General features: G+C 37.7%; 1 protein-coding gene across 11 annotated transcripts in view; it reads right to left on the bottom strand.

Moving 5' to 3' along the window:
- Positions 1-20,508, bottom strand: part of KCNT2 (potassium sodium-activated channel subfamily T member 2) — a 433,505-nt gene that overhangs the window by 20,907 nt on the left and 392,090 nt on the right. For 8 of the 11 annotated variants that reach the window (XM_027564397.1, XM_027564399.1, XM_027564402.1 and 5 more), the window contains one exon: positions 6,010-6,310. In XM_027564397.1, coding sequence (XP_027420198.1) covers positions 6,010-6,310 — 301 coding nt within the window. Of the gene's footprint in view, positions 1-6,009; positions 6,311-18,633; positions 19,083-20,508 lie in introns of those variants that run through there. The other 3 variants (XM_027564407.1, XM_027564408.1, XM_027564405.1) reach the window with 2 other exon arrangements.

The following is a 20,508-nucleotide window of genomic DNA, read 5'->3' as shown; positions in this document are numbered from 1 at the left end:
TACCTCATTATAATAAGAAGGCACACTGAGATACTACTTAATCTATTAGAATGGCAAAACACATAAAAGTCTAACGACTTTTCTGCTGGCAAGATTTTGGGAAAATAGTCCTTCATATATTGCTGATAGAAATGCAAAATCATACACATTTAAGGATGAAAATTTTTCTAATAGCAAAATTATATACATTTAATCTCTAATCCAATAATCTCACTTTTAGATATCCATCCCAAAGGTACACTAGGAAAAAATACAAAAAGACGTATGCATATGCCTATTTATTGCAAGACTTCGTAATTAGAAAAGGCATGAAGGACTCATTTAATAGACTATTAAACCTGTACACAATGAAGCACTAGACAGCTTCAAAAAGAAAACTATTTCTATATGCTACTAAATCAGTGATCTCCAGGATATACCACTAAGTGGAAGAAGCAATGTGGGAAAAAGAAAAAGGAACATATCATGCTGCCAACTACATTTTAAAGTTTATATTTATACATGGAAGAATATACCATAAAGTTAAAAAAAGTAACTCATGAGGAAAGAAGGAGATTGTGTAAAAGTGATGGGGAGTGATGTTAAATTTTTTTGAGTATAACTTGTATGAAATATTTGGCTTTGAATTGTGCACAAAGTTTACATGACTAAAAAAAAAAAAACAAAGTCAAATTTTAGGAAAAGAATTCTTAAACCTTGAAAACAGAAATGAGTCTAACTTGATATCCAACTGATGGTAAAACTACAGCAAGAAGAACTTTTCCAAGACTTGGAGTTATTTTAATAAACATTCCTTTGGGTTAGTCTATAAGGAGCACATTAAAAATTCATGCTTTGGCAATTATAGTGTTAATAAGAGCACTGTATTATTATTCTGAGACTGTTTTATATAAATTGTGAAAAAGCAATATGAATTTGATAATTCCATCATTTCTATTGTTGTTGATGAGCATTAATCTTGGCATAGCAGAAAGTACAGCTACAGGATAGAAAAAGTTAAATAAAAACCCAGTAGCCTGCATTTTAATTGTAAGTTTCTTGATGAACTGGTGAAATTGTTTATCTGTCTACCTATCTACCTTCTGCCTAATCTTTTAGCCCTCCCAACAAACTTAGAAAAAGTGACAAATGCAGCAAAATGAATATCTCTAAAATTTGATTAGCATTTTGAGTGATCCTGGGAGAGATGATTTAATTTAGGTGGGGAGCATTTAGTCCTACAGAGAGCAAGGCAAGTCTATGAAATATGGTTGACATCATGACAAAAGGACCCAGGAAGCTATCTGAAGAGGCTTCCACTGGTCAAATTTAGAATATGATGAATAATTGATAACATGCATATAAAAACATAAAATACATTTATGTCTAGGAATTCATAATCATTAACAAAAAATGGTTAAAAAAAGTAAAGGCAGGGGATAGAATGGACCAATTAAGCCTGGAGACTCAGAGTCTAGGAAACCACAGAGTGAGTTTCTCCAAGAAATAGACTGAGTTAGAAAAATATGAGATGGGGGAAACTTAAAAGTGACTTAACAAACTTGTCACCCATCTCCATGAATGGACCTTAATTGATCCCGATTTAGATAAAAAGTATAAAAAATCATGACATTTGTGAGATCACTGGAAATTTGAACCCTAAGTGAATACTTGATGATATTAAAATTGTTTTTAAGTGTGAAAATGGTACGTGGTTATATTTTTTTAATTTAGCACTTAAACGATAGATGTATATATTGAAATATATGGATCTGAAATTTATCTGAAATTAATATGAGATGTGAAGGAAATTACCAGGCACATACATGGAACAATATCTGATAATAATTGACCTGATAATTACTGCTGTTGAAAAATGAGTATATGCAGGTTCCTTAGGGCTTCTTTGGTGGCTCAGTGGTAAGGAATCCAACCTGCAATGCAGGAGACACCGGCTTAATCGCTGGGTTGGGAAGAGCCCTGGAGAAGGAAATGGCTACCCACTCCAGTGTTCTTACCTGGAAAATGCCATTGATAGAGGGGCCTGGTGGGCTACAGTCCATGGGGTCACAAAAGAGTAGGACACAACTTAGCAGCTAAACAACAGCAAGGTTTATCATACTAATCTTTCTACATTTATTCATGTCTGAAATTTTCTATATTATAAATTTAAGAAATGAAGAATAAGACAAGAAGTTCAGTCTTGCACAGAAAGGATACCCTTTCCCCTGAAACTTCTAACATTCTGGCTTATTTTTAAAACACTCACTCTTTTACTCTTGCCATTATTCTCAGCAAAGGATTTTACCTCTTACTATCATGTAAAATATTACTCAACTTCCTGACAAACACCTACAAGTTTGTGCATGTTAAAACACTCATCTTTTCTTCACTTCCAAGTATCTACGCAAGGGCTCCAACTGCTTTCTTTTTACTGTGTTTTCTTTCAACGTCTTCACTGGTAGCTTAATCTTATTATTTAAACATGCTCATACCTCTTTGTTCTTAAAAAATAAAACAATCCCTCTTCCCTGTTCACTTCCTCATCCAGCTACTTCCATATTTCCCACCTCTCCTTCAGAATAAAATTTCGTAAAAAACATAACCATTCTGGCAAAGACTGCTAATTATCTCTCAATAGCCATTTGTCTTGTCTTCTGTAATATTAGATCTAGGCCATTGAAAACAAAGCATACAGCTTACCAGTGGAACATAATGGAAATGGTGTATGCAGCTCCTTGGTACTATTTTTTAACTGAGGAGATAATCCTTTCTTCTCTGGCCTCACCCTCCTTCCTCCTGGATGGAATGTGGACAAAATGACTGACATTTCAACCTGCATCTTATACCATGATACTTTAGCAGTGGAAGCAATAGAATTTGGAGCAATAGACAGAAGATTAAAATTCTATTACCTTGGGGTCCCTAATATATGAAATCCACTATATTCAAGTCTTAATTTATTAATCAAGCTACTCAGATCTGCCTCTCACACATGCTATCTAACTGACACATAACCAAGGTCAGCAATGACATATCACTGTACTTTCTGCATTATTAATGATTTCTTCTCTACACCAAAATTGCAACAGTTTTTATATCATAAATCAGATAGGAAATACAATTTTCTATCACATTGGGGTAGAAGGCAAAATTTCTCATGACTGGAAGTGACCAGCCTCTGACTACACAAGGCCTCACCTGCCTTCAAAAGATATGAAAGATCAATTCAATGATAAATCACATAACCAATCGATAGCATAATATCATACTGCTGCTAAGTCGCTTCAGTCTTGTCCGACTCTGTGTGACCACATAGACGGCAGCCCACCAGGCTCCCCCTGTCCCTGGGATTCTCCAGGGAAGAACACTGGAGTGGGTTGCCATTTGCTTCTCCAATGCATGAAAGTGAAAAGTGAAAGTGAAGTTGCTCAGTCGTATGCGACTCTTAGCGACCCCATGGACTGCAGCCTACCAGGCTCCTCCATCCATGGGATTTTCCAGGCAAGAGTACTGGAGTGGGGTGCCACTGCCTTCTCCAATATTGTACTATGCTACATATTTTGGGTAACTCAGTTATAGACACTTCAGCCTCTTCTTTTTCTTTTTTTTTTTTTAAATACTTCCTCCCTCATCATTCCAGAAATGTGAGTATTTTCTAGAGTTCTCCTGTAGTCATTCACCTGGGGTTATTCCATCAACTTCTACACCTTGTGTGCACACATGCTAAGATGCTTCAGTTGTGTCTGACTTTGCAACTTTATGGACTGTAGCCCTCTAGGCTCCTCTGTCCATGGGATTCTCCAGGCAAGACTACTGGAGTGGGTTGTCATGCCCTCCTCCAGGAGATCTTTCTGATCCAGCCATTGAACCCATGTCTCCTGCATTGCAGGCTGATTCTTTACCTCTGAGCCATGGGGGAAGCCATCTCTCACCTTACTTAAAATCTATAGGCTGATGATGTCAAAGTCTATAAACACATCTCATTTCTTTTTCTTGAACACCATTCAGCAGAAGTCTTGCTTCTTATGGATAATTACCCATATGAAATCTTCCAGGCACTCAAATTAAATTTATTATTTTCACCTCAAATATTCTTCTTCTAAGCTCAGTGAATGTCACAATTATGAACTAGTTGCTCAAGCTAGAGCCCTCAAAAGTCATCCTGTGACTTTCCCTTTTCCTGTCCTTTCTGTCTCATATCTAATATATCAAAAGAAATCTGCTCATGCTCTTTAATCAGGCCAGACCTACTCAGGACATAGTAGATTAAGACTAATGGTTAAGTCAGTCATCATGCATTATTACAAAGCACGTAAAAACATTTCAAATCTGTAAAGTGCTACCAAATACTGACAGTAATGTAGGAAAAATAAGTGGTCCAGCAGAGACGCAAAAAGATATGGAATCAAGTCACAAGTTAAAGCACTGACTCAAGGGTACACTAGGGTTGGGTCACCCAAGGAAATAGTTTATATCTGAGACCCTGTTTTCTCATCTGTAAGCACTCTGGTTGTGCATGCAATCAACATGCAGTTACTGGATTTCTATGTGTCAGAAAATGTGTAAATTGATTGGCAATACAAAGTTTAAAGGATAAGTAAGACATTTCCTTTCCCTCAAAAAAAAAAGCAAACATGCAAAACAATAATTGTATCACAACATGTATTCTCAGTGAAGACATCGCTCCCAAAGATGCAAACAGTTTGTTTGCTGAAGTGGGCAAAAAAAAAAAAAAAAAAATAACATTTTTATATATAAAACACAGATAGACATGCTGTTCTTAGACATACAGTAGATGGGTGGATGAGCTGAATGCCAGTTCTGGGCTAAGCATATTACTATTCATTATCCCATTTGTCCTTTAGGACAAAAGGATTATTATTTCATTTTCATAAATAATAAAATAGCCTTGAGAAATTAAATAATACAACAAATCTACTGGCTGACACTAGAATATAAACTCCATAAATGCAGAGGTCTTGTCTGAATAGGTCATTGTTTTATTCCCAGTGCCTGGAACTCAGAAGGCAACCTAATAAAATCTGTTGAATGGATAAATTATTGTGAATTAAGAATAAGTGGAGAAGTTCAGAGGTCCCTGAGATTCTAAATCCTCTTTTCATAATCTTTCTGTTATTAGAGGTGTCTAATACAGAGCTTGGGGCTTCCCTGGTGGCTCGGTGGTAAAGAATCTGTCTGCCAATGCAGGAGACGTGGGTTGATCCTGGGTTGAGAAGATACCCTGGAATAGGAAATGGCAACCCACTCCAGTATTCTTGTCCATGGAAATCATATGGACAGAGGAGACTGGCAGGCTACAATCCATGTAGTTGCAAAAGAGTCAGTCATGACTGAGCAACTAAACAAATATGCAGCATATCTATATTACAATTGTGTATCAATGTAAGAGCAGAACAGTCATTCAGACTTACCTGTAAGATATCCAGCACTATCTGAGCTTCAGATCAAAGCTTTTGAAGACTCTGTGTTTCTGGATCACAACTAACTATAAACACATTTTATAGAGACATTTTCATTCATTTGTAGCTTATCCATTTAGTTACTTAACAATCCCACACATTTATTTTATTCCAGGCTTCTAAAATGAGATGCAGTTTGTGTGTGTGTGTGCGTGTGTGTGTGTGTGTGTGTGTGTAAAACAGGCTTTGGAGCCAGACAGCACTGGATATAAGCCTCAGTCAGGCTACTAACAAGCTAATTAACAAGTTATTTAGTTTCCCTATCTCTAAAATCGGAGAGTTTTTGTGAAAATTAAAATTAAAGTAATTCTTGTAGGGTTCAACAAGGTGCCTAGAGACCTGAGCATATATTTAAAATTTTCAATCCTCTCTTTTTAATATCATGTTCATAATTATCTCTAGGAGGTTAGACCTGTCACTAGTCTCTTCTAACTGACCTGTGAAAATATAAAGGCGATTCTTAAATTATTAAATTAGAGCTGACTCTGTTCCAACTAAGGGAAAGAAATCACAAGCCCACATCATGCGATACTTGTAAAGAGCATACCATATCCCACTGTAGAAAGACCCAAGTGTTTCATTCTATTTTTCACAAGTTCAGCAAGCTCTTGTCTTTCTGACCTCCTGTAGAGGTTCAGGCGCTGCTGGGTCATTTTCTCCGCGGTTCTACCGGAATGTTTGGGGCCTTTCCTGCTCAGCCTTCGGGCCCATTGCATGCTCTTCCTCCTCAGCAGCGGGTGATCCGACTGGTCGCTGGATGTCGAGTTGCGGTGGTTACTTCTGTGGTGACCTTGTTCTTTAGCATCTTTGGTGTCTTCCCACTCTTCTACACTGATGGATATCTGAGACTTTAAAAGAAGTGCATATGGTAATTAGATATCTTAAGAATCAGGTAGCCTAGAGTTCTAGTCATATTTTTTTGTTGTTGTTAAATCTTGATATAATTATATATCTCATGAGAGTTTTTACAGAAAGGACAAGATCATCATTATTGACACTAATTCTATGTTACTAAAAGTACTAGAAAATATGTTTTTCGAACTTACAGTGAACCAGATAAAATATCCTTGCATACTCCAGTAAAAGTTTCTTTATAAAAACAATTTAACATTTTATGTATCAGAGTTACCAAACAACTGGCATAGAGTGGTTTGAAACCAAAACAAAAGAGCTAGATATTTTATAGAGTTATTCAAATGAAGTAAAAGTAATGGACTTTCCTCAATTTACTCATAGTACTCCACATGAAATTTAGAAAAATTATGAAAATTTGTTTAATTTTGGAGTTAATAATATTTTTAAGGTTTTACATTATTGCTCTTTCTAAAGAGGGCATTGGCATGAACTTTATAAAATGTGAATTTTTTATTTGCTCATATGATCCCTAGGAAAACAAAAAGCATATTTTATTTAATTTATGCATTAGTTATTTACCACATAAATAGTTTTGATAAAATATTATTATACACTTCAGGAACTGTTTTCAGTGTTCTAAGTGAAAGTATGCTATAAATATTAATATTTCACAAATATATTCTAGACTCACAAAGAAAACTTACATTAGGCTACTCTTCATAGGAAGGAAAAACAATGAAAAAATTCCTAAAGTTCATTTTGATCTACTTTTTTACTACTAAATCTGATTTTAAAGTGAGATGCTTTCCTTTGATTATAGGTGCTTACTGAAATGGAGCAAGACCTTATGGTGCTTGCCCCCTCACCATGACCTTTGCCTGCCTTGTGTCTGTGGAAACTTTAGTCAATAAGTTTAATGAGAGAAGTGAGAAACGCAGAAACAAAGGAAAACAGTCAAAGGAAGCTAAATAATAATAATGTAGTCATTAAGCATAGTCAAGGACCTTTAGTTCATTTTCCAGGGTTGCACATAATATTCTGAGCCTTATCATTGAGCTGTTTTATATATACTAAAACACCAGGTGGAGAAATTACTACATGATGACAAGACTACAGCCAGGATACGTGCTGCCACAATTCCAAGAATTGGCCTCAGAGAAATGGGAACAAATGGCCACTGGAACTGAAGATTAACTGTATCTAACGTTACAGTTAATCTAATTAACTGTATCTAACAATCAAGATGATGCTCATCAATTTGAAGATGACTATCAGAGCTGACTGTGCTGTTTCTGAATGTCACCCCTCCTTCTGTGGAAAAAATCTGTATCCCCACTGGTTGCCAGTGTCAGGGGGAGAGGGTAAGTTGGCCTTTGGACAGACGTCCACCACCCTCCTCTCTTCAGTTGCTGGCATTTGAAATAAAGCAAACAGAGTGAAAAAGTTGGCTTAAAACTCAACATTCAGAAAATGAATATCATGGCATTGGGTCCCACCACTTCATAGGAAATAGATGGGGAAACAGTGGAAACAGGGTCAGACTTTATTTTTCTTGGGCTCCAAAATCACTGCAGATGGTGACTGCAGCCATGAAATTAAAAGATGCTTACTCCTTGGAAGGAAAGTTATGACCAACCTAGATAGCATATTCAAAAACAGAGACATTACTTTGCTAACAAAGGTCTGTCTTGTCAAGGCTATGGTTTTTCCAGTGGTCATGTATGGATGTGAGAGTTGGACTGTGAAGAAAGCTGAGCGCCGAAGAATTGATGCTTTTGAACTGTGGTGTTGGAGAAGACTCTTGAGAGTCCCTTGGACTGCAAGGAGATCCAACCAGTCCATTCTGAAGATCAGCCCTGGGATTTCTTTGGAAGGAATGATGCTAAAGCTGAAACTCCAGTACTTTGGCCACCTCATGCAAAGAGTTGACTCATTGGAAAAGACTCTGATGCTGGGAGGGATTGGGGGCAGGAGGAGAAGGGGACGACAGAGGATGAGATGGCTGGATGGCATCACTGACTTGATGGACGTGAGTCTGAGTGAACTCCGGGAGTTGGTGATGGACAGGGAGGCCTGGCGTGCTGCGATTCATGGGGTCGCAAAGAGTCGGACATGACTGAGCTACTGAACTGAACTGAAACTTTCCTTTCACACCTATCTGGGCTGTTTATTCGCTTCTGAGTGGTGAGCAGCTGGACCCTACCACACTCTTTCCTTAATACTAAGATAAACAAAAGTTTCTTGTTTCAGAATTGTTGCTTTTCATACCAGGAAGTCATATGAAATGAACCATGATTCAAACCAGAAAGCCCTATTTTATAAGCATGCACATGCAAAAGGAAACTTCCTGCATTTTATTGTGCACAAGAGCCGTGTTCACAAACCTGCTGTGTTTGCCATCTGTGGATGGAAGTTTGAGCTACAACATGCATGTGTTGCTGGCTTCCAAAGTAATATAATTTAAATTACCAGTTTAAGTAAGGTCAGAAGGCAGATCCAATAAGATCCTTTAAGTGAATATGAGTTATGGAGGCTTAGTCAATGCCCTACACACAATTTCTAGTGGCAAGCTATGAAATCGAAATTGTCTCACACTTAAATTCAATAAAAAATGCAAATATTTGTTCATATTTGTTTCAAAATAGTACTGTAGAGAGTGGTATGAAAATGATTTGTTAAACCTTCATTGCTGCATAATTAGACTACTTTTCTCTTTTTAAGACTGATTTATTATTTTTTTTTAGCTAAAGACTATAATTGATTTACAATGTGTTAGTTTCAGGTGTACAGTACAATGATTCAGTTATATATATGTATTAGCTATATATATATGTATAATTCTATTTACAAAAGAAATAATCTCTTATGAAGCTATGAAGGTTAAACAAATTACACATGTATTATTTATATATAATTTTCAGAGTCTTTCCCCTTACAGCTATTATAAGATACTGAGTAGAGTTCTCTATGCTATACAGAAGGCCCTTGTTGGTTATTATTATCTATTTTATATATACTAGCATGTATACATGAATCCCATTGGAATAACATAATATTTCATTCAAAATAGAAACCTCCTTTTAGCTATAGAACTTAGGTTGGAAGTATTAAAAATTCTAATACTGTGGTTTTGCAACAATGGATGCCCTTATAAGTCTTAACTTACTCTAGTCTTATCTGGTTGATAATATACTGAAAATCCTCTTCTCTGAAAGTAAAATATATAAAACTGTAGGTAATATCCACCATCAGCAAAGAATATCATTCTATGTTCAGGAGTTTCAGTTTATGTGGACTTTATAGCAAAAATGAAAATGTTAGTTCACTCACATTTAGATACTTGGCTTGCACAGATTTGTGAATCAGAATCTAAAATTTATCTGAAGTACTCTTTCTAGTCATAACTCCATGTAATAGTTTTATTTCCCATAAATATGTGGAAACAGTAATTTTGTCAGATCAAATACTCAAGATAGTATGCTTATATAATGGCACTGACAAGTCAAGTCACAGAACCAGAAGTTAATAAATATTTTGGGGAAGAAGTTGAAGATTAGCTTATTTTCCAAGTAAAGGATAAAACACTTTTTATCTTTGTGAATGCTTTTCTTAGTAATGTGTACCAGGAATTATATCAAACATATATGAGCTAAATAATACTGGGTCCCCTATTCACCGCTGTTTTGAATTCCCCCAAAGGAAAGAATATCATGATTTACATAAAAACCCATAGGACTCACAAGGCATTTTTATCATCATTTCAATAAAAGTAACGTCTCTTTTCATATTTCAGTTTAACCAAAGAAAAATGGAGTCAGAAGGATTTGGGGACTAAATGTAAGAAATCTAAATTCACAACACAGAGATAATTATTTCTACGCTTGAAATTTACATCCCTTTCTCTTCTCCTTCCAGTAGGATATAATAAAAAGTATACCAAATTTATATGTGTTGAGATTTATACAGTAGAAGTGAGAAATATATTTCAGGGACTAGATCTGATAGATAGAGTGCCTGATGAACTATGGATGGAGGTTTGTGACATTGTACAGGAGACAGGGATCAAGATCATCCCCATGGAAAAGAAATGCAGAAAAGCAAAATGGCTGTCTGGGGAGGCCTTACAAATAGTTGTGAAAAGAAGAGAAGCAAAAGCAAAGGAGAAAAGGAAAGATATAAGCATCTGAATGCAGAATTCCAAAGAATAGCAAGAAGAGATAAGAAAGCCTTCCTCAGCGATCAGTGCAGAGAAATAGAGGAAAACAACAGAATGGGAAAGACTAGAGTTCTCTTCAAGAAAATTAGAGATACCAAAGGAACATTTCATGCAAAGATGGGCTCGATAAAGGACAGAAATGGTATGGACCTAACAGAAGCAGAAGATATTAAGAAGAGATGGCAAGAATACACAGAAGAACTGTACAAAAAAGATCTTCAAGACCCAGATAATCATGATGGTGTGATCACTCACCTAGAGCCAGGTATCCTGGAATGTGAAGTGAAGTGAGCCTTAGAAAGCATCACCACGAACAAAGCTAGTGGAGGTGATGGAATTCCAGTTGAGCTATTTTAAATCCTGAAAGATGATGCTGTGAAAGTGCTGCACTCAATATGCCAGCAAATTTGGACAACTCAGCAGTGGCCACAGGACTGGAAAAGGTCAGTTTTCATTCCAATCCCAAAGAAAGGCAATGCCAAAGAATACTCAAACTACTGCACAATTGCACTCATCTCACATGCTAGTAAAGTAATACTCAAAATTCTCCAAGCCAGGCTTCAGCAATATGTGAACCGTGAACTTCCAGATGTTCAAGCCGGTTTTAGAAAAGGCAAAGGAACCAGAGATCAACTTGCCAACATCTGCTGGATCATCAAAAAAGCAAGAGAGTTCCAGAAAAACATCTATTTCTGCTTTATTGACTATGCCAAAGCCTTTGACTGTGTGGATCACAATAAACTGTGGAAATTCTGAAAGAGATGGGAATACCAGACCACCTGACCTGCCTATTGAGAAATTTGCATGCAGGTCAGGAAGCAAGAGTTAGAACTGGACATGGAACAACAGACTGGTTCCAAATAGGAAAAGGAGTTCGTCAAGGCTGTATATTGTCACCCTGCTTATTTAACTTATATGCAGAGTACATCATGAGAAACGCTGGGCTGGAAGAAGCACAAGCTGGAATCAAGTTTGCCGGGAGAAATATCAATAACCTCAGATGTGCAGATGACACCACCCTTATAGCAGAAAGTGAAGAAGAACTAAAAAGTCTCTTGATGAAAATGAAAGAGGAGAGTGAAAAAGTTGGCTTAAAGCTCAACATTCAGAAAACTAAGATCATGGCATCTGGTCCCACACTTCATGGGAAATAGATGGGGAAACAATGGAAACAGTGACAGACTTTATTTTGGGGGGCTCCAAAATCACTTCAGATGGTGATTGCAGCCATGAAATTAAAAGACACTTACTCCTTGGAAGGAACGTTATGACCAACATAGTCAGCATATTCAAAAGCAGAGACATTCCTTTGCCAACAAAAGTCCATCTATGCCGGGGACCAGCCCCGGCTGATCCAGGGTATTCGAAGGAGAGACGGCGTAGGCGAAGATCAGGATACAATAGCTTCAATTAGATATTAATTAAAGATATAAAGAGTAATAGAATAAGGATAGCTCAGTAGGAAAATTCAGTGGAAAAAAGAGGCTGAGTGGCTTGGTTTATGCGGGAGACCAATAAAACTTCAAGACAAGAAGCTTGCACCACTTACGTAGGCCACAGGCGTCCTTCCGTTCTCCCGAAGGAGAGGAGACACTGAGGCCTCCCCGGTCGGATCTTAGAAGCCCAGGCATAATTAGTAAGCATGGTGGGTTCCGCGCTCCAGATGGAGACTCAGCCAGAGTGGGAGAGAGAGCGACATGGGGAGACCAGTATTTCGAGAAACTGATCCCAATTCTTTATTTTCCATGGTCTACTTTTATACACTGAGATGTTATGCAAAAGTCACGCGGGGTCAGCAGTCCTGACTTTTATTAAAGTCAGGGGCTTCACACAAATGTATACAGAGGTCTTAGGGGTGTTACATCATCTTCTGGCCAGGGGGGCCTGCTGACAATTTACGACCCTCTCCTTGTGACAGCGGTCAGTCAGTCAGGACACTTATTTCTCCAGGGCTGATTAGTCTCAAAACAGACGCCACCCAAATAAAGTTACATTCCTACAGGGTGACGGTGTAGTGGGTTTTAGTTAAGGAAAGAATTTACTTAGCCTAAGGTCTAACGTGATTAATATCAAAGGTTAATTCTATATATTCATTAATGTGTGTAAGGGCAGGGGATATGGAGACTTAGCAACAAACATTGGCTCAACAAATGAAAAACCCTTCACCAACACAATTTCTAATTAGCCCATTATACTTATACTAATAGTTTTCTAACTTCTCTAAGGAACCTGTTTTTAGAAGGTTTAAAGCATCTCGTGCCTCTCACGGTTGGGAGGCTGTGAGCAATCACATGTGGCTGGACGAGCCTGTCAGGCAGGCTAGAGAACCTTCAGAGGAGTTTGTAGGTTAAAACACTCTTGTCACACCCAAGAGTTTTTATTGACTGGAGCTCTAGGTTAACTCCTTCTCCGAAAGAGGTGGTGGGGGACAGCCCCCCGTAAAGTCAGAGGTGTAGGTGAGAGCACAAAGTAGTAAAGTAGGCAGGCTCTGGTTATGGGGGTAGATGCTCGAGGAGTTCCAGGGGGACTCCTGAGGCTCGATCCCGCCTTTGCGTATGTCGAGCCTCCTTCCTCATGACCTTTGTCACGGGCGGAGTACCTCACTCTGGCCCCCAACACATCTAGTCAAGGCTATGGTATTTCCATAGTCATATATGGATGTCAGAGTTGGACTATAAAGAAAGCTGAGCGCCGAAGAATTGATGCTTTTGAACTGTGGTGTTGGATAAGACTTTCCAGAGTCCCTGGGACTGCAAGGAGTTCAAACCAGTCCATTCTAAAGGAGATCAGTCCTGGGTGTTGATTGGAAGGATCTATGTTGAAGCTGAAACTCCAATACTTTGGCCACCTGATGCGAAGAACTGACTCCTTGGAAAAAACCCTGATGCTGGGAAAGATTGAAGGTGGAAGGAGAAGGGGATGACAGAGGATGAGATGGCTGGATGGCATCACCACTTGATGGACGTGAGTCTGAGTGAACTCCGGGAGTTGGTGATGGACAGGGAGGCCTGGCATGCTGCAGTCCATGGGGTCGCAAAGAGTTGGTTACGACTATGTGAATGAACTGAACTGATGCCTCTCCTAGTGCTTTAAGCCCAGAAAATCTTACTTTTTTCTTCTCTGTTTAGGATCTTGAATACTATTATCATGCAATTACTAACTACATGGTAGATGTCTTCCCTTAATACATGAATTAATTAATTTTATTATTAGCCTAAATGCTATTTAATTGATATTTAAATTAATCATAGATTATTAAAATACTATAAATTAATGCTTTTAAATTCATTAATCTAAATAACTCTCCTTGTTTCATAAAAGCAAACTGAGAAATAATTTTGACTTTATTTTGGTTGCTGCTAAGTCACTTCAGTCATGTCTGACTCTGTGCGACCCCATAGACGGCAGCCTACCAGGCTTCCCCGTCCCTGGGATTCTCCAGGCAAGAACACTGGAGTGGGTTGTCATCTCCTTCTCCAATGCATGATAGTGAATAAGTCAAAGTGAAATCGCTCAGTCGTGTCCGACTCCTAGCAACCCCATAGACTGCAGCCCACCAGGCCCTTCCGTCCATGGGATTTTCCAGGCAAGAGTACTGCAGTGGGTTGTGTTATATTCCTAGGAGCCTCATAAAGTGATTCATAAATATGCAGACACTAGGCAGCATATATGTTACTCATTTTACTTTTCATTACATGTTTAGGAAGTTACATTCTAAAAGAACTACTTCAGTTTTTAAATTTTTACAGACCAAAGTCTGAAGAGAATGTGTGGATATTAAGGGTTTGGGATAAGAATGGAAGATTAAGTTGGATCAGGCAGAATTTATCGATGTGGGCTCAGTAAACACTTAAAGTTGCAGCTTGGGGAGTCATAAAGGACTCGGAGCTGTAGCAACAGGCACAGCAAACAGGGTATTCAGCCCATGGGGGCCATACAGAGACTCATTTTATTTGGGTCTGACTTGACAACTGGTTGTACCACCTGCTGATAAGCATGCTTGCTGAGTTGTATCACTGCCTACTGTCAAGTGTTTGCTTTGAGCTGCACAGTTTTAAGTTGCATTTGTTCAGTCCTCTCATGCTTCTGTCTGGGTTTCACCAATTTAAGTTAGAAGCTTCTATCTTTGGCATTTAAGGACAAGAGGATGGAGCTGGGGCTCTGTGTCACAGGTCTCAGACTTCTCTGTGTGTTTCATATTGAATTGCATGTCTAGATTCCAGTAAAGGGCATGACTGGCACTAAGTTCAGTGAACAATCCTTATCCCGTGACCATTGGTTGTGTGTTTACAGCAGGCATCAAACTGCATTGCAAAGAGTGTTAGGGGAAAATGCTGATACTCTGGGTACCACAGAGGTAGATTATGTGGTTACCTGTGTGGAAGAAGAGTAGTTGCCATGCTGAAATCTGCACTCTTGAAAACAGCTCTCTGGGGCCCTACAAAATGCTTCTGCTGCTGCTGCCTGTACCTCCGCAATAACAAAGATGCTGATACACAGAGTCATAAGGAGAAGTATCCATAGGGCACTGCAGCTAAGTTAAGCCTCAATGGATATGCACAGTGAAGTCGCTCAGTTGTGTCTGACTCGTTGCGACCCCATGGACTGTAGCCCACCAGGCTCCTCCATCCATGGGATTCTCCAGGCAAGAATACTGGGGTGGGTTGCCATTTCCTTCTCCAGAGGAATCTTCCCTACCCAGGGATTGAACCCTGGTCTCCTGCATTGCCGGCAGACGCTTTAACCTCTGAGCCACCAGGGAAGCTCCATTCTTATGTAAAGAATATATATAAAATGGTATTATTGATCCAAGTATATTAAAGCTTAGAAATTATCACTCCCTTATGAAAACTGGAATGACTCAGATCAACCTTATAATTTTATATTCAGTTCTGATTTCATAAACTCCAGCAGTCATCCACCAAGAAGCTGTGAGTAAAGGCTTAATTTATTTCTTGTGGCAGGGCAAAGTGAAAGAATGATGTCCATGCAGTTTAAGGCACTAAGTGAGCAGAAAGCCAGGGCTGTGTAGTTAAATCAGGCAGACTGGATGCATTTAAATAGCTTCTTGCTACTAGGTGTGCCAGTGTGACTCTTTTTTTTTTTTTTTTTTTAATTGAAGGATAATTGTTTTACGGAATTTTGTTGTTTTCTGTCACTAACCATGAATCAGCCAAAGGTATACATATATCCCCTCCTTTTTGAACCTCCCTCCCATTGCCCTCCCATCCCACCTCTCTAGATTGATACAGAGCCCCTGTTTGAGTTTCCTGAGCCATACAGCAAATTCCCGTTGGCTATCTATTTTACATATGGTAATGTAAGTTTCCATGCTACTCTCTCCATACATCTTACCCTCTCCTCCTCTCTCCCCATGTCCATAATTCTATTCTCTATGTCTATTTCTCCATTGTTGCCCTGTAAATAAATTCTTCAGTACCATTTTTTTTAGATTCTGTATATATGCATTAGAATATGACATTTATCTTTCTCTTTCTGACTCACTTCACTCTGTATAATAGGTTCTAGGTTCATCTACCTCATCAGAATTGACTGACATGCATCCCTTTTATGACTGAGTAATATTCCATTGTGTATATGTACCACAACTTCTTTATCCATTCATCTTTTGATGGACATCTAGGTTGCTTCCATGTTTTAGCTATTGTAAATAGTGCTGTAATGAACAATGGGATACATGTGTCTTTTTCAGTTTTGGTTTCCTCAGGATTTATGCCTAGGAGTGGGATTTGTGGGTCATATGGTGGTTTTATTCCTAGTTTTTTAAGGAATCTCCATATCGTCTTCCATAGTGACTTTATCAATTTACATTCCCACCAACAGTGCAACAGTGTTCCCTTTTCTCCACACCCTCTCCAGCATTTATTGTTTGTAGACTTGGAGGATGGCCATCCTGACTCCTGTGAGGTGATATCTCATTGTAGTTTAGATCTGCATTTCTCTAATAATAAGCAATGTTGAGCATCTTTTCAAGTGTTTGTTAGCCATCTGTATAGTGAGATGCTTAAGTTAAAGTAAGTAATGAAAGTAAGAAATGCTTTCGTAGGGTTGAAAATAAACAAGACAAGAATTAGTAGAGCTAGGAAATATTAGAAAAAGGAATAATAAAATAAATAAAAGTATTCAAGAGTAAAATTTTATAAGAGAAAAGTGAAAGAAAATTATAGATTAGCTCAGACTCATGGTGTATGTATGTGTATGAATTAAAATACATTTCAAGTTAGTGAATATATCTACATTTAAAAATATTATAAGGCATTTATCCAGATCACTGGAATACTTACTATTATTTTATTTATAAATTTAAGTATATTGACACAAACATTTTCTGAAGCAGTGTCATCCACTAAAAAATAATGCAGCAGTAAAAAATGATGGAAAAAGATCTATGTTAGTCTATGTACCATGCCATGTAGAAGTACTTGCCATTAACTATGAACAATTCAGTTAACACATTTCTGATTTTTTCTAATTAATGAAGTGATAATAAATTTCTGACTTAATTTCCACTTTGCTACATGTGGAGAACAGCCCAAGTTCACACACAGCTAGTAAAAGCAGGAGCCAACTTTAAACATAGATCATGTGGTCCCAAGTCCAGTGCTTATTTGGTCAGGAAAAATAATTGGATAACTGATTCTTCTAGGAACAGAGACAGAAAGAATGTAAATAATGGGTAAAATACAGAAGAGTCTAAAATCCAGCAACAAGAAAATGACTTGGTATGGCAGACATCAAGAATCCACTATATATAATAGGTTCTAGGTTCATCCACCTAATTAGAACTGACTCAAATGCATTCATTTTTATGGCTGAGTAATATTCCATTGTGTATATATACCACAACTTCTTTATCCATTCATCTGTTGATGGGCATCTAGGTTGCTTCCATGTTCTAGCTATTGTAAATAGTGTTGCAATGAACAATGGGATACATGTGTCTCTTTCAATTTCGCTTTCCTCAGGGTATAGGCCTAGGAGTGGGACTGCTGGGTCACATGGTGGTTTTATTCCTAGTTTGTTGAGGAATCTCCATAATGTCTTCCATAGCAGCTTTACCAATTTACATTCCCACCAACACTATATTCTAACATATATATACAGAATCTAAAAAACGGTACTGAAGAATTTATTTACAGGGCAACAATGGAGAAACAGACACAGAAAACAGACTCATGGACATGGGGAGAGGGGAGGAGAGGATGAGATGTATGGAAAGAGTAACATTAGTATGGAAACTTACATTAACACATGTAAAATAGATAGCCAACGGGAATTTTCTATGGCTCAGGAAACCTAAACAGGGGCTCTGTATCAACCTATAGGGGTAGGATGGTGTGGGATGGGGTGGGAGATGGGAGGGAATTTCAAAAGGGAGGGGATATATGTATACCTATGGCTGATTCATGTTGAGGTTTGACAGAAAACAGTAAAATTCTGTAAAGCAATTATCCTTCAATAAAAAATAATTTAAAAAGTCCACTATATATACATCATGCAAAGAAAATAATCATTTATCTGTATGTATTATGCAAGATCTTGAAGGAAGAGAATTCCGATACAGTATATCCACCAATAAGTCATTAAATCCAAGAATAGGCATGAAAAGCTCACATCCGCTTTCTGAGAAATCTTTCTTGGATGTTTGCTGACTCATTCCAAACACCTAGGCTAAGGAAATGTCTAATTCTGGGAGATAAGGCGGGGAGGATCTGGCAGATAATGAGTTTGTTCTTCATGTTTAGGAATTAGAACACCAAGCTCATAAAACACAAATGTGCCTTCCATCAACCTCAGAGTAATCACTGAAACCTAAAGATTCAATGAGTTCTCCAAGGTCATGTGCAGAAAAAGAGGAAAGACTATACACATAGTTTTGACAAATGCCTGGTTTGGGTTTCAAATGTCGGTTCCCATGTTGAGTCTCAAACAAAGCACTTTGGATCTCAAAGCAGGTAGTGGAAAAGAGAGAAGTGACCAGAAATTGGCAGAGGCTCCTTCAGTGAAATCTAATGATAAAAAAAAAAAAAAAAAAAAGAGGCTCTGGTGTCAGAATTTGATTAAGTTCAAATATAGGCCTGCTGCTTCTTAAGCTTTTATTTTATCAAGTGTCTCAGCCTCTGCTCATTTACAAATGGGAGTAAAATCATCAGCCATGTTACCTTGCTGTGTGGATTAAATAAAAAAGCGTTCAGCATTGGGCAGAGATCAAGATTAACACTCTTGGAGGGGGCAATCTGCAATGAAGCATAGGCCACACTTAAATCATGGTGTACATCCTGGAATTCAAAGATAAAGGCACATCCTAGGATAGGAGGTAAATCCCTGCCTCTCCTTGAGGTCCTGAGTTATAGAGCCAATCTCAGGACAGGAAATTAGAGGCAAACTTTCAGATCGAAGATCACAGTATCAGCATCTAAAATGAGTTGGTATTGGGACTTCCTAGGTGGTCCAGAGGTTGAGATTTCATCTTCCAATGCGGGGGATGTGGATTCGATTCTTGGTCCGGGAGCTAAGATCTCACATGCCTTGGGGCCAAAAAAAAAAACATAAAATGGAAGCAATATTGTAACAAATTCAATAAAGACTTAAAATATTTTTTTAATAAAATGAGTTGTTATAGGCAGAAACTGAACAGAACAAAGAGGAGGAAAAGAAATAAACCAGGATAAATAAGAGTTATTCATAAAATGAAAACTGACAAGAGAATTTTGACATGTAAGAGACAATGAACCCAGTTAAAGCTTCTACAATGTTTAAACAAATTACAGCTAAAATAAAATGCCAGTCATTTTGGCTAAAAGAGATTTTTAGTAAGAACAGACTCGATCAAAGAGTAAGGAAAAACTAAGAGACATGGATAAGAAATAGAATGGACGTCATATTTGAATGCTTCTGAGAGTTTAACAACAAGAATGAAATAAGAAAAATAGAATAAGAGGTGAATGTTTTTTGAGGTTTGAGGAAATCTGAACATATTTGAGGGTTGAGAGAGAGAACAAAAAAAAATTGAAAGAACAGAATTGTGGAAGAAAAAAAATAGAATTACAAGGATAAATATATTTTAATATCTAAAGTACAGTTAGAGCTTTTTCTTCATAAAAGGATTTTGAGGAGATAGTTATATTGGAAAACTCAGCAAATTAGAGGGAAGAAGCTAAGTTTACATAGATAGGGAAATAACTGGAGGACTTTAAGACCTAGAATAGTAACTATAAGAAAGAAAGCAATTACAGGAAGAAAGTTACAAGTCAACTTCCAATTGGCTACAAAAATTCGGAAATGAGCCAAACCTTTGACTTTCTGAATCTATAATGGTAAGTTAGAGAAAAGAGGAGATAGTAAAGCTTGACGTCTGAATTAAAAGTGCGGAACATATGAATCGACATGGAAAACTACAACAGAGCCAAAAATCTACATTCAAAAAATTAACTCCACTTTCAAACATGAAGCTATACAATTTTTAGCCAAATGCAAACTCCTTTTAGGGACATGGTGTGACCACTAACTAGTGTTTCTACCACTGTGGACCAGGTCTGGATTCACACTTGAGAAATACCTTTAAGAGAGGAAAAGTGAACCAGTTTGGCTTGTGACACATTCCTAAAATACTTCCTGAAATAATGTCTGCCAGTGCATTATAAATAAAATGAAAACTTGTCAATCAGGTCAAGTCAAACACTGGTACAAATGAAAAATTTTAGAAATATATGCTTAAACTCATTAGTAACTTTTCAAAGCATTACAAAAGATACTTTAATAAGTAAACCATAAAAACTCTAAGATAAGCTTCCCAAACCTTGTCTTTGCCAGCACTGTATTCTGCATTAAACTAGAATTTAAATTTGCATCACCTGCAGGCAGCCATGGTGGCTGGAACTGCTGAGCAACTTCATGATAAACAAATGTTACCACTGTCTATGTACCATCATGTGAAAAATGTCAGAAAGCAGC

The sequence above is a fragment of the Bos indicus x Bos taurus genome, chromosome 16 (genome assembly GCF_003369695.1).
Source record: "Bos indicus x Bos taurus breed Angus x Brahman F1 hybrid chromosome 16, Bos_hybrid_MaternalHap_v2.0, whole genome shotgun sequence".
Taxonomy (NCBI): Eukaryota; Metazoa; Chordata; class Mammalia; order Artiodactyla; family Bovidae; genus Bos; species Bos indicus x Bos taurus.
Note: the sequence above shows the minus strand (reverse complement) of the source record. Positions and strands in the feature narration are given on the sequence as shown.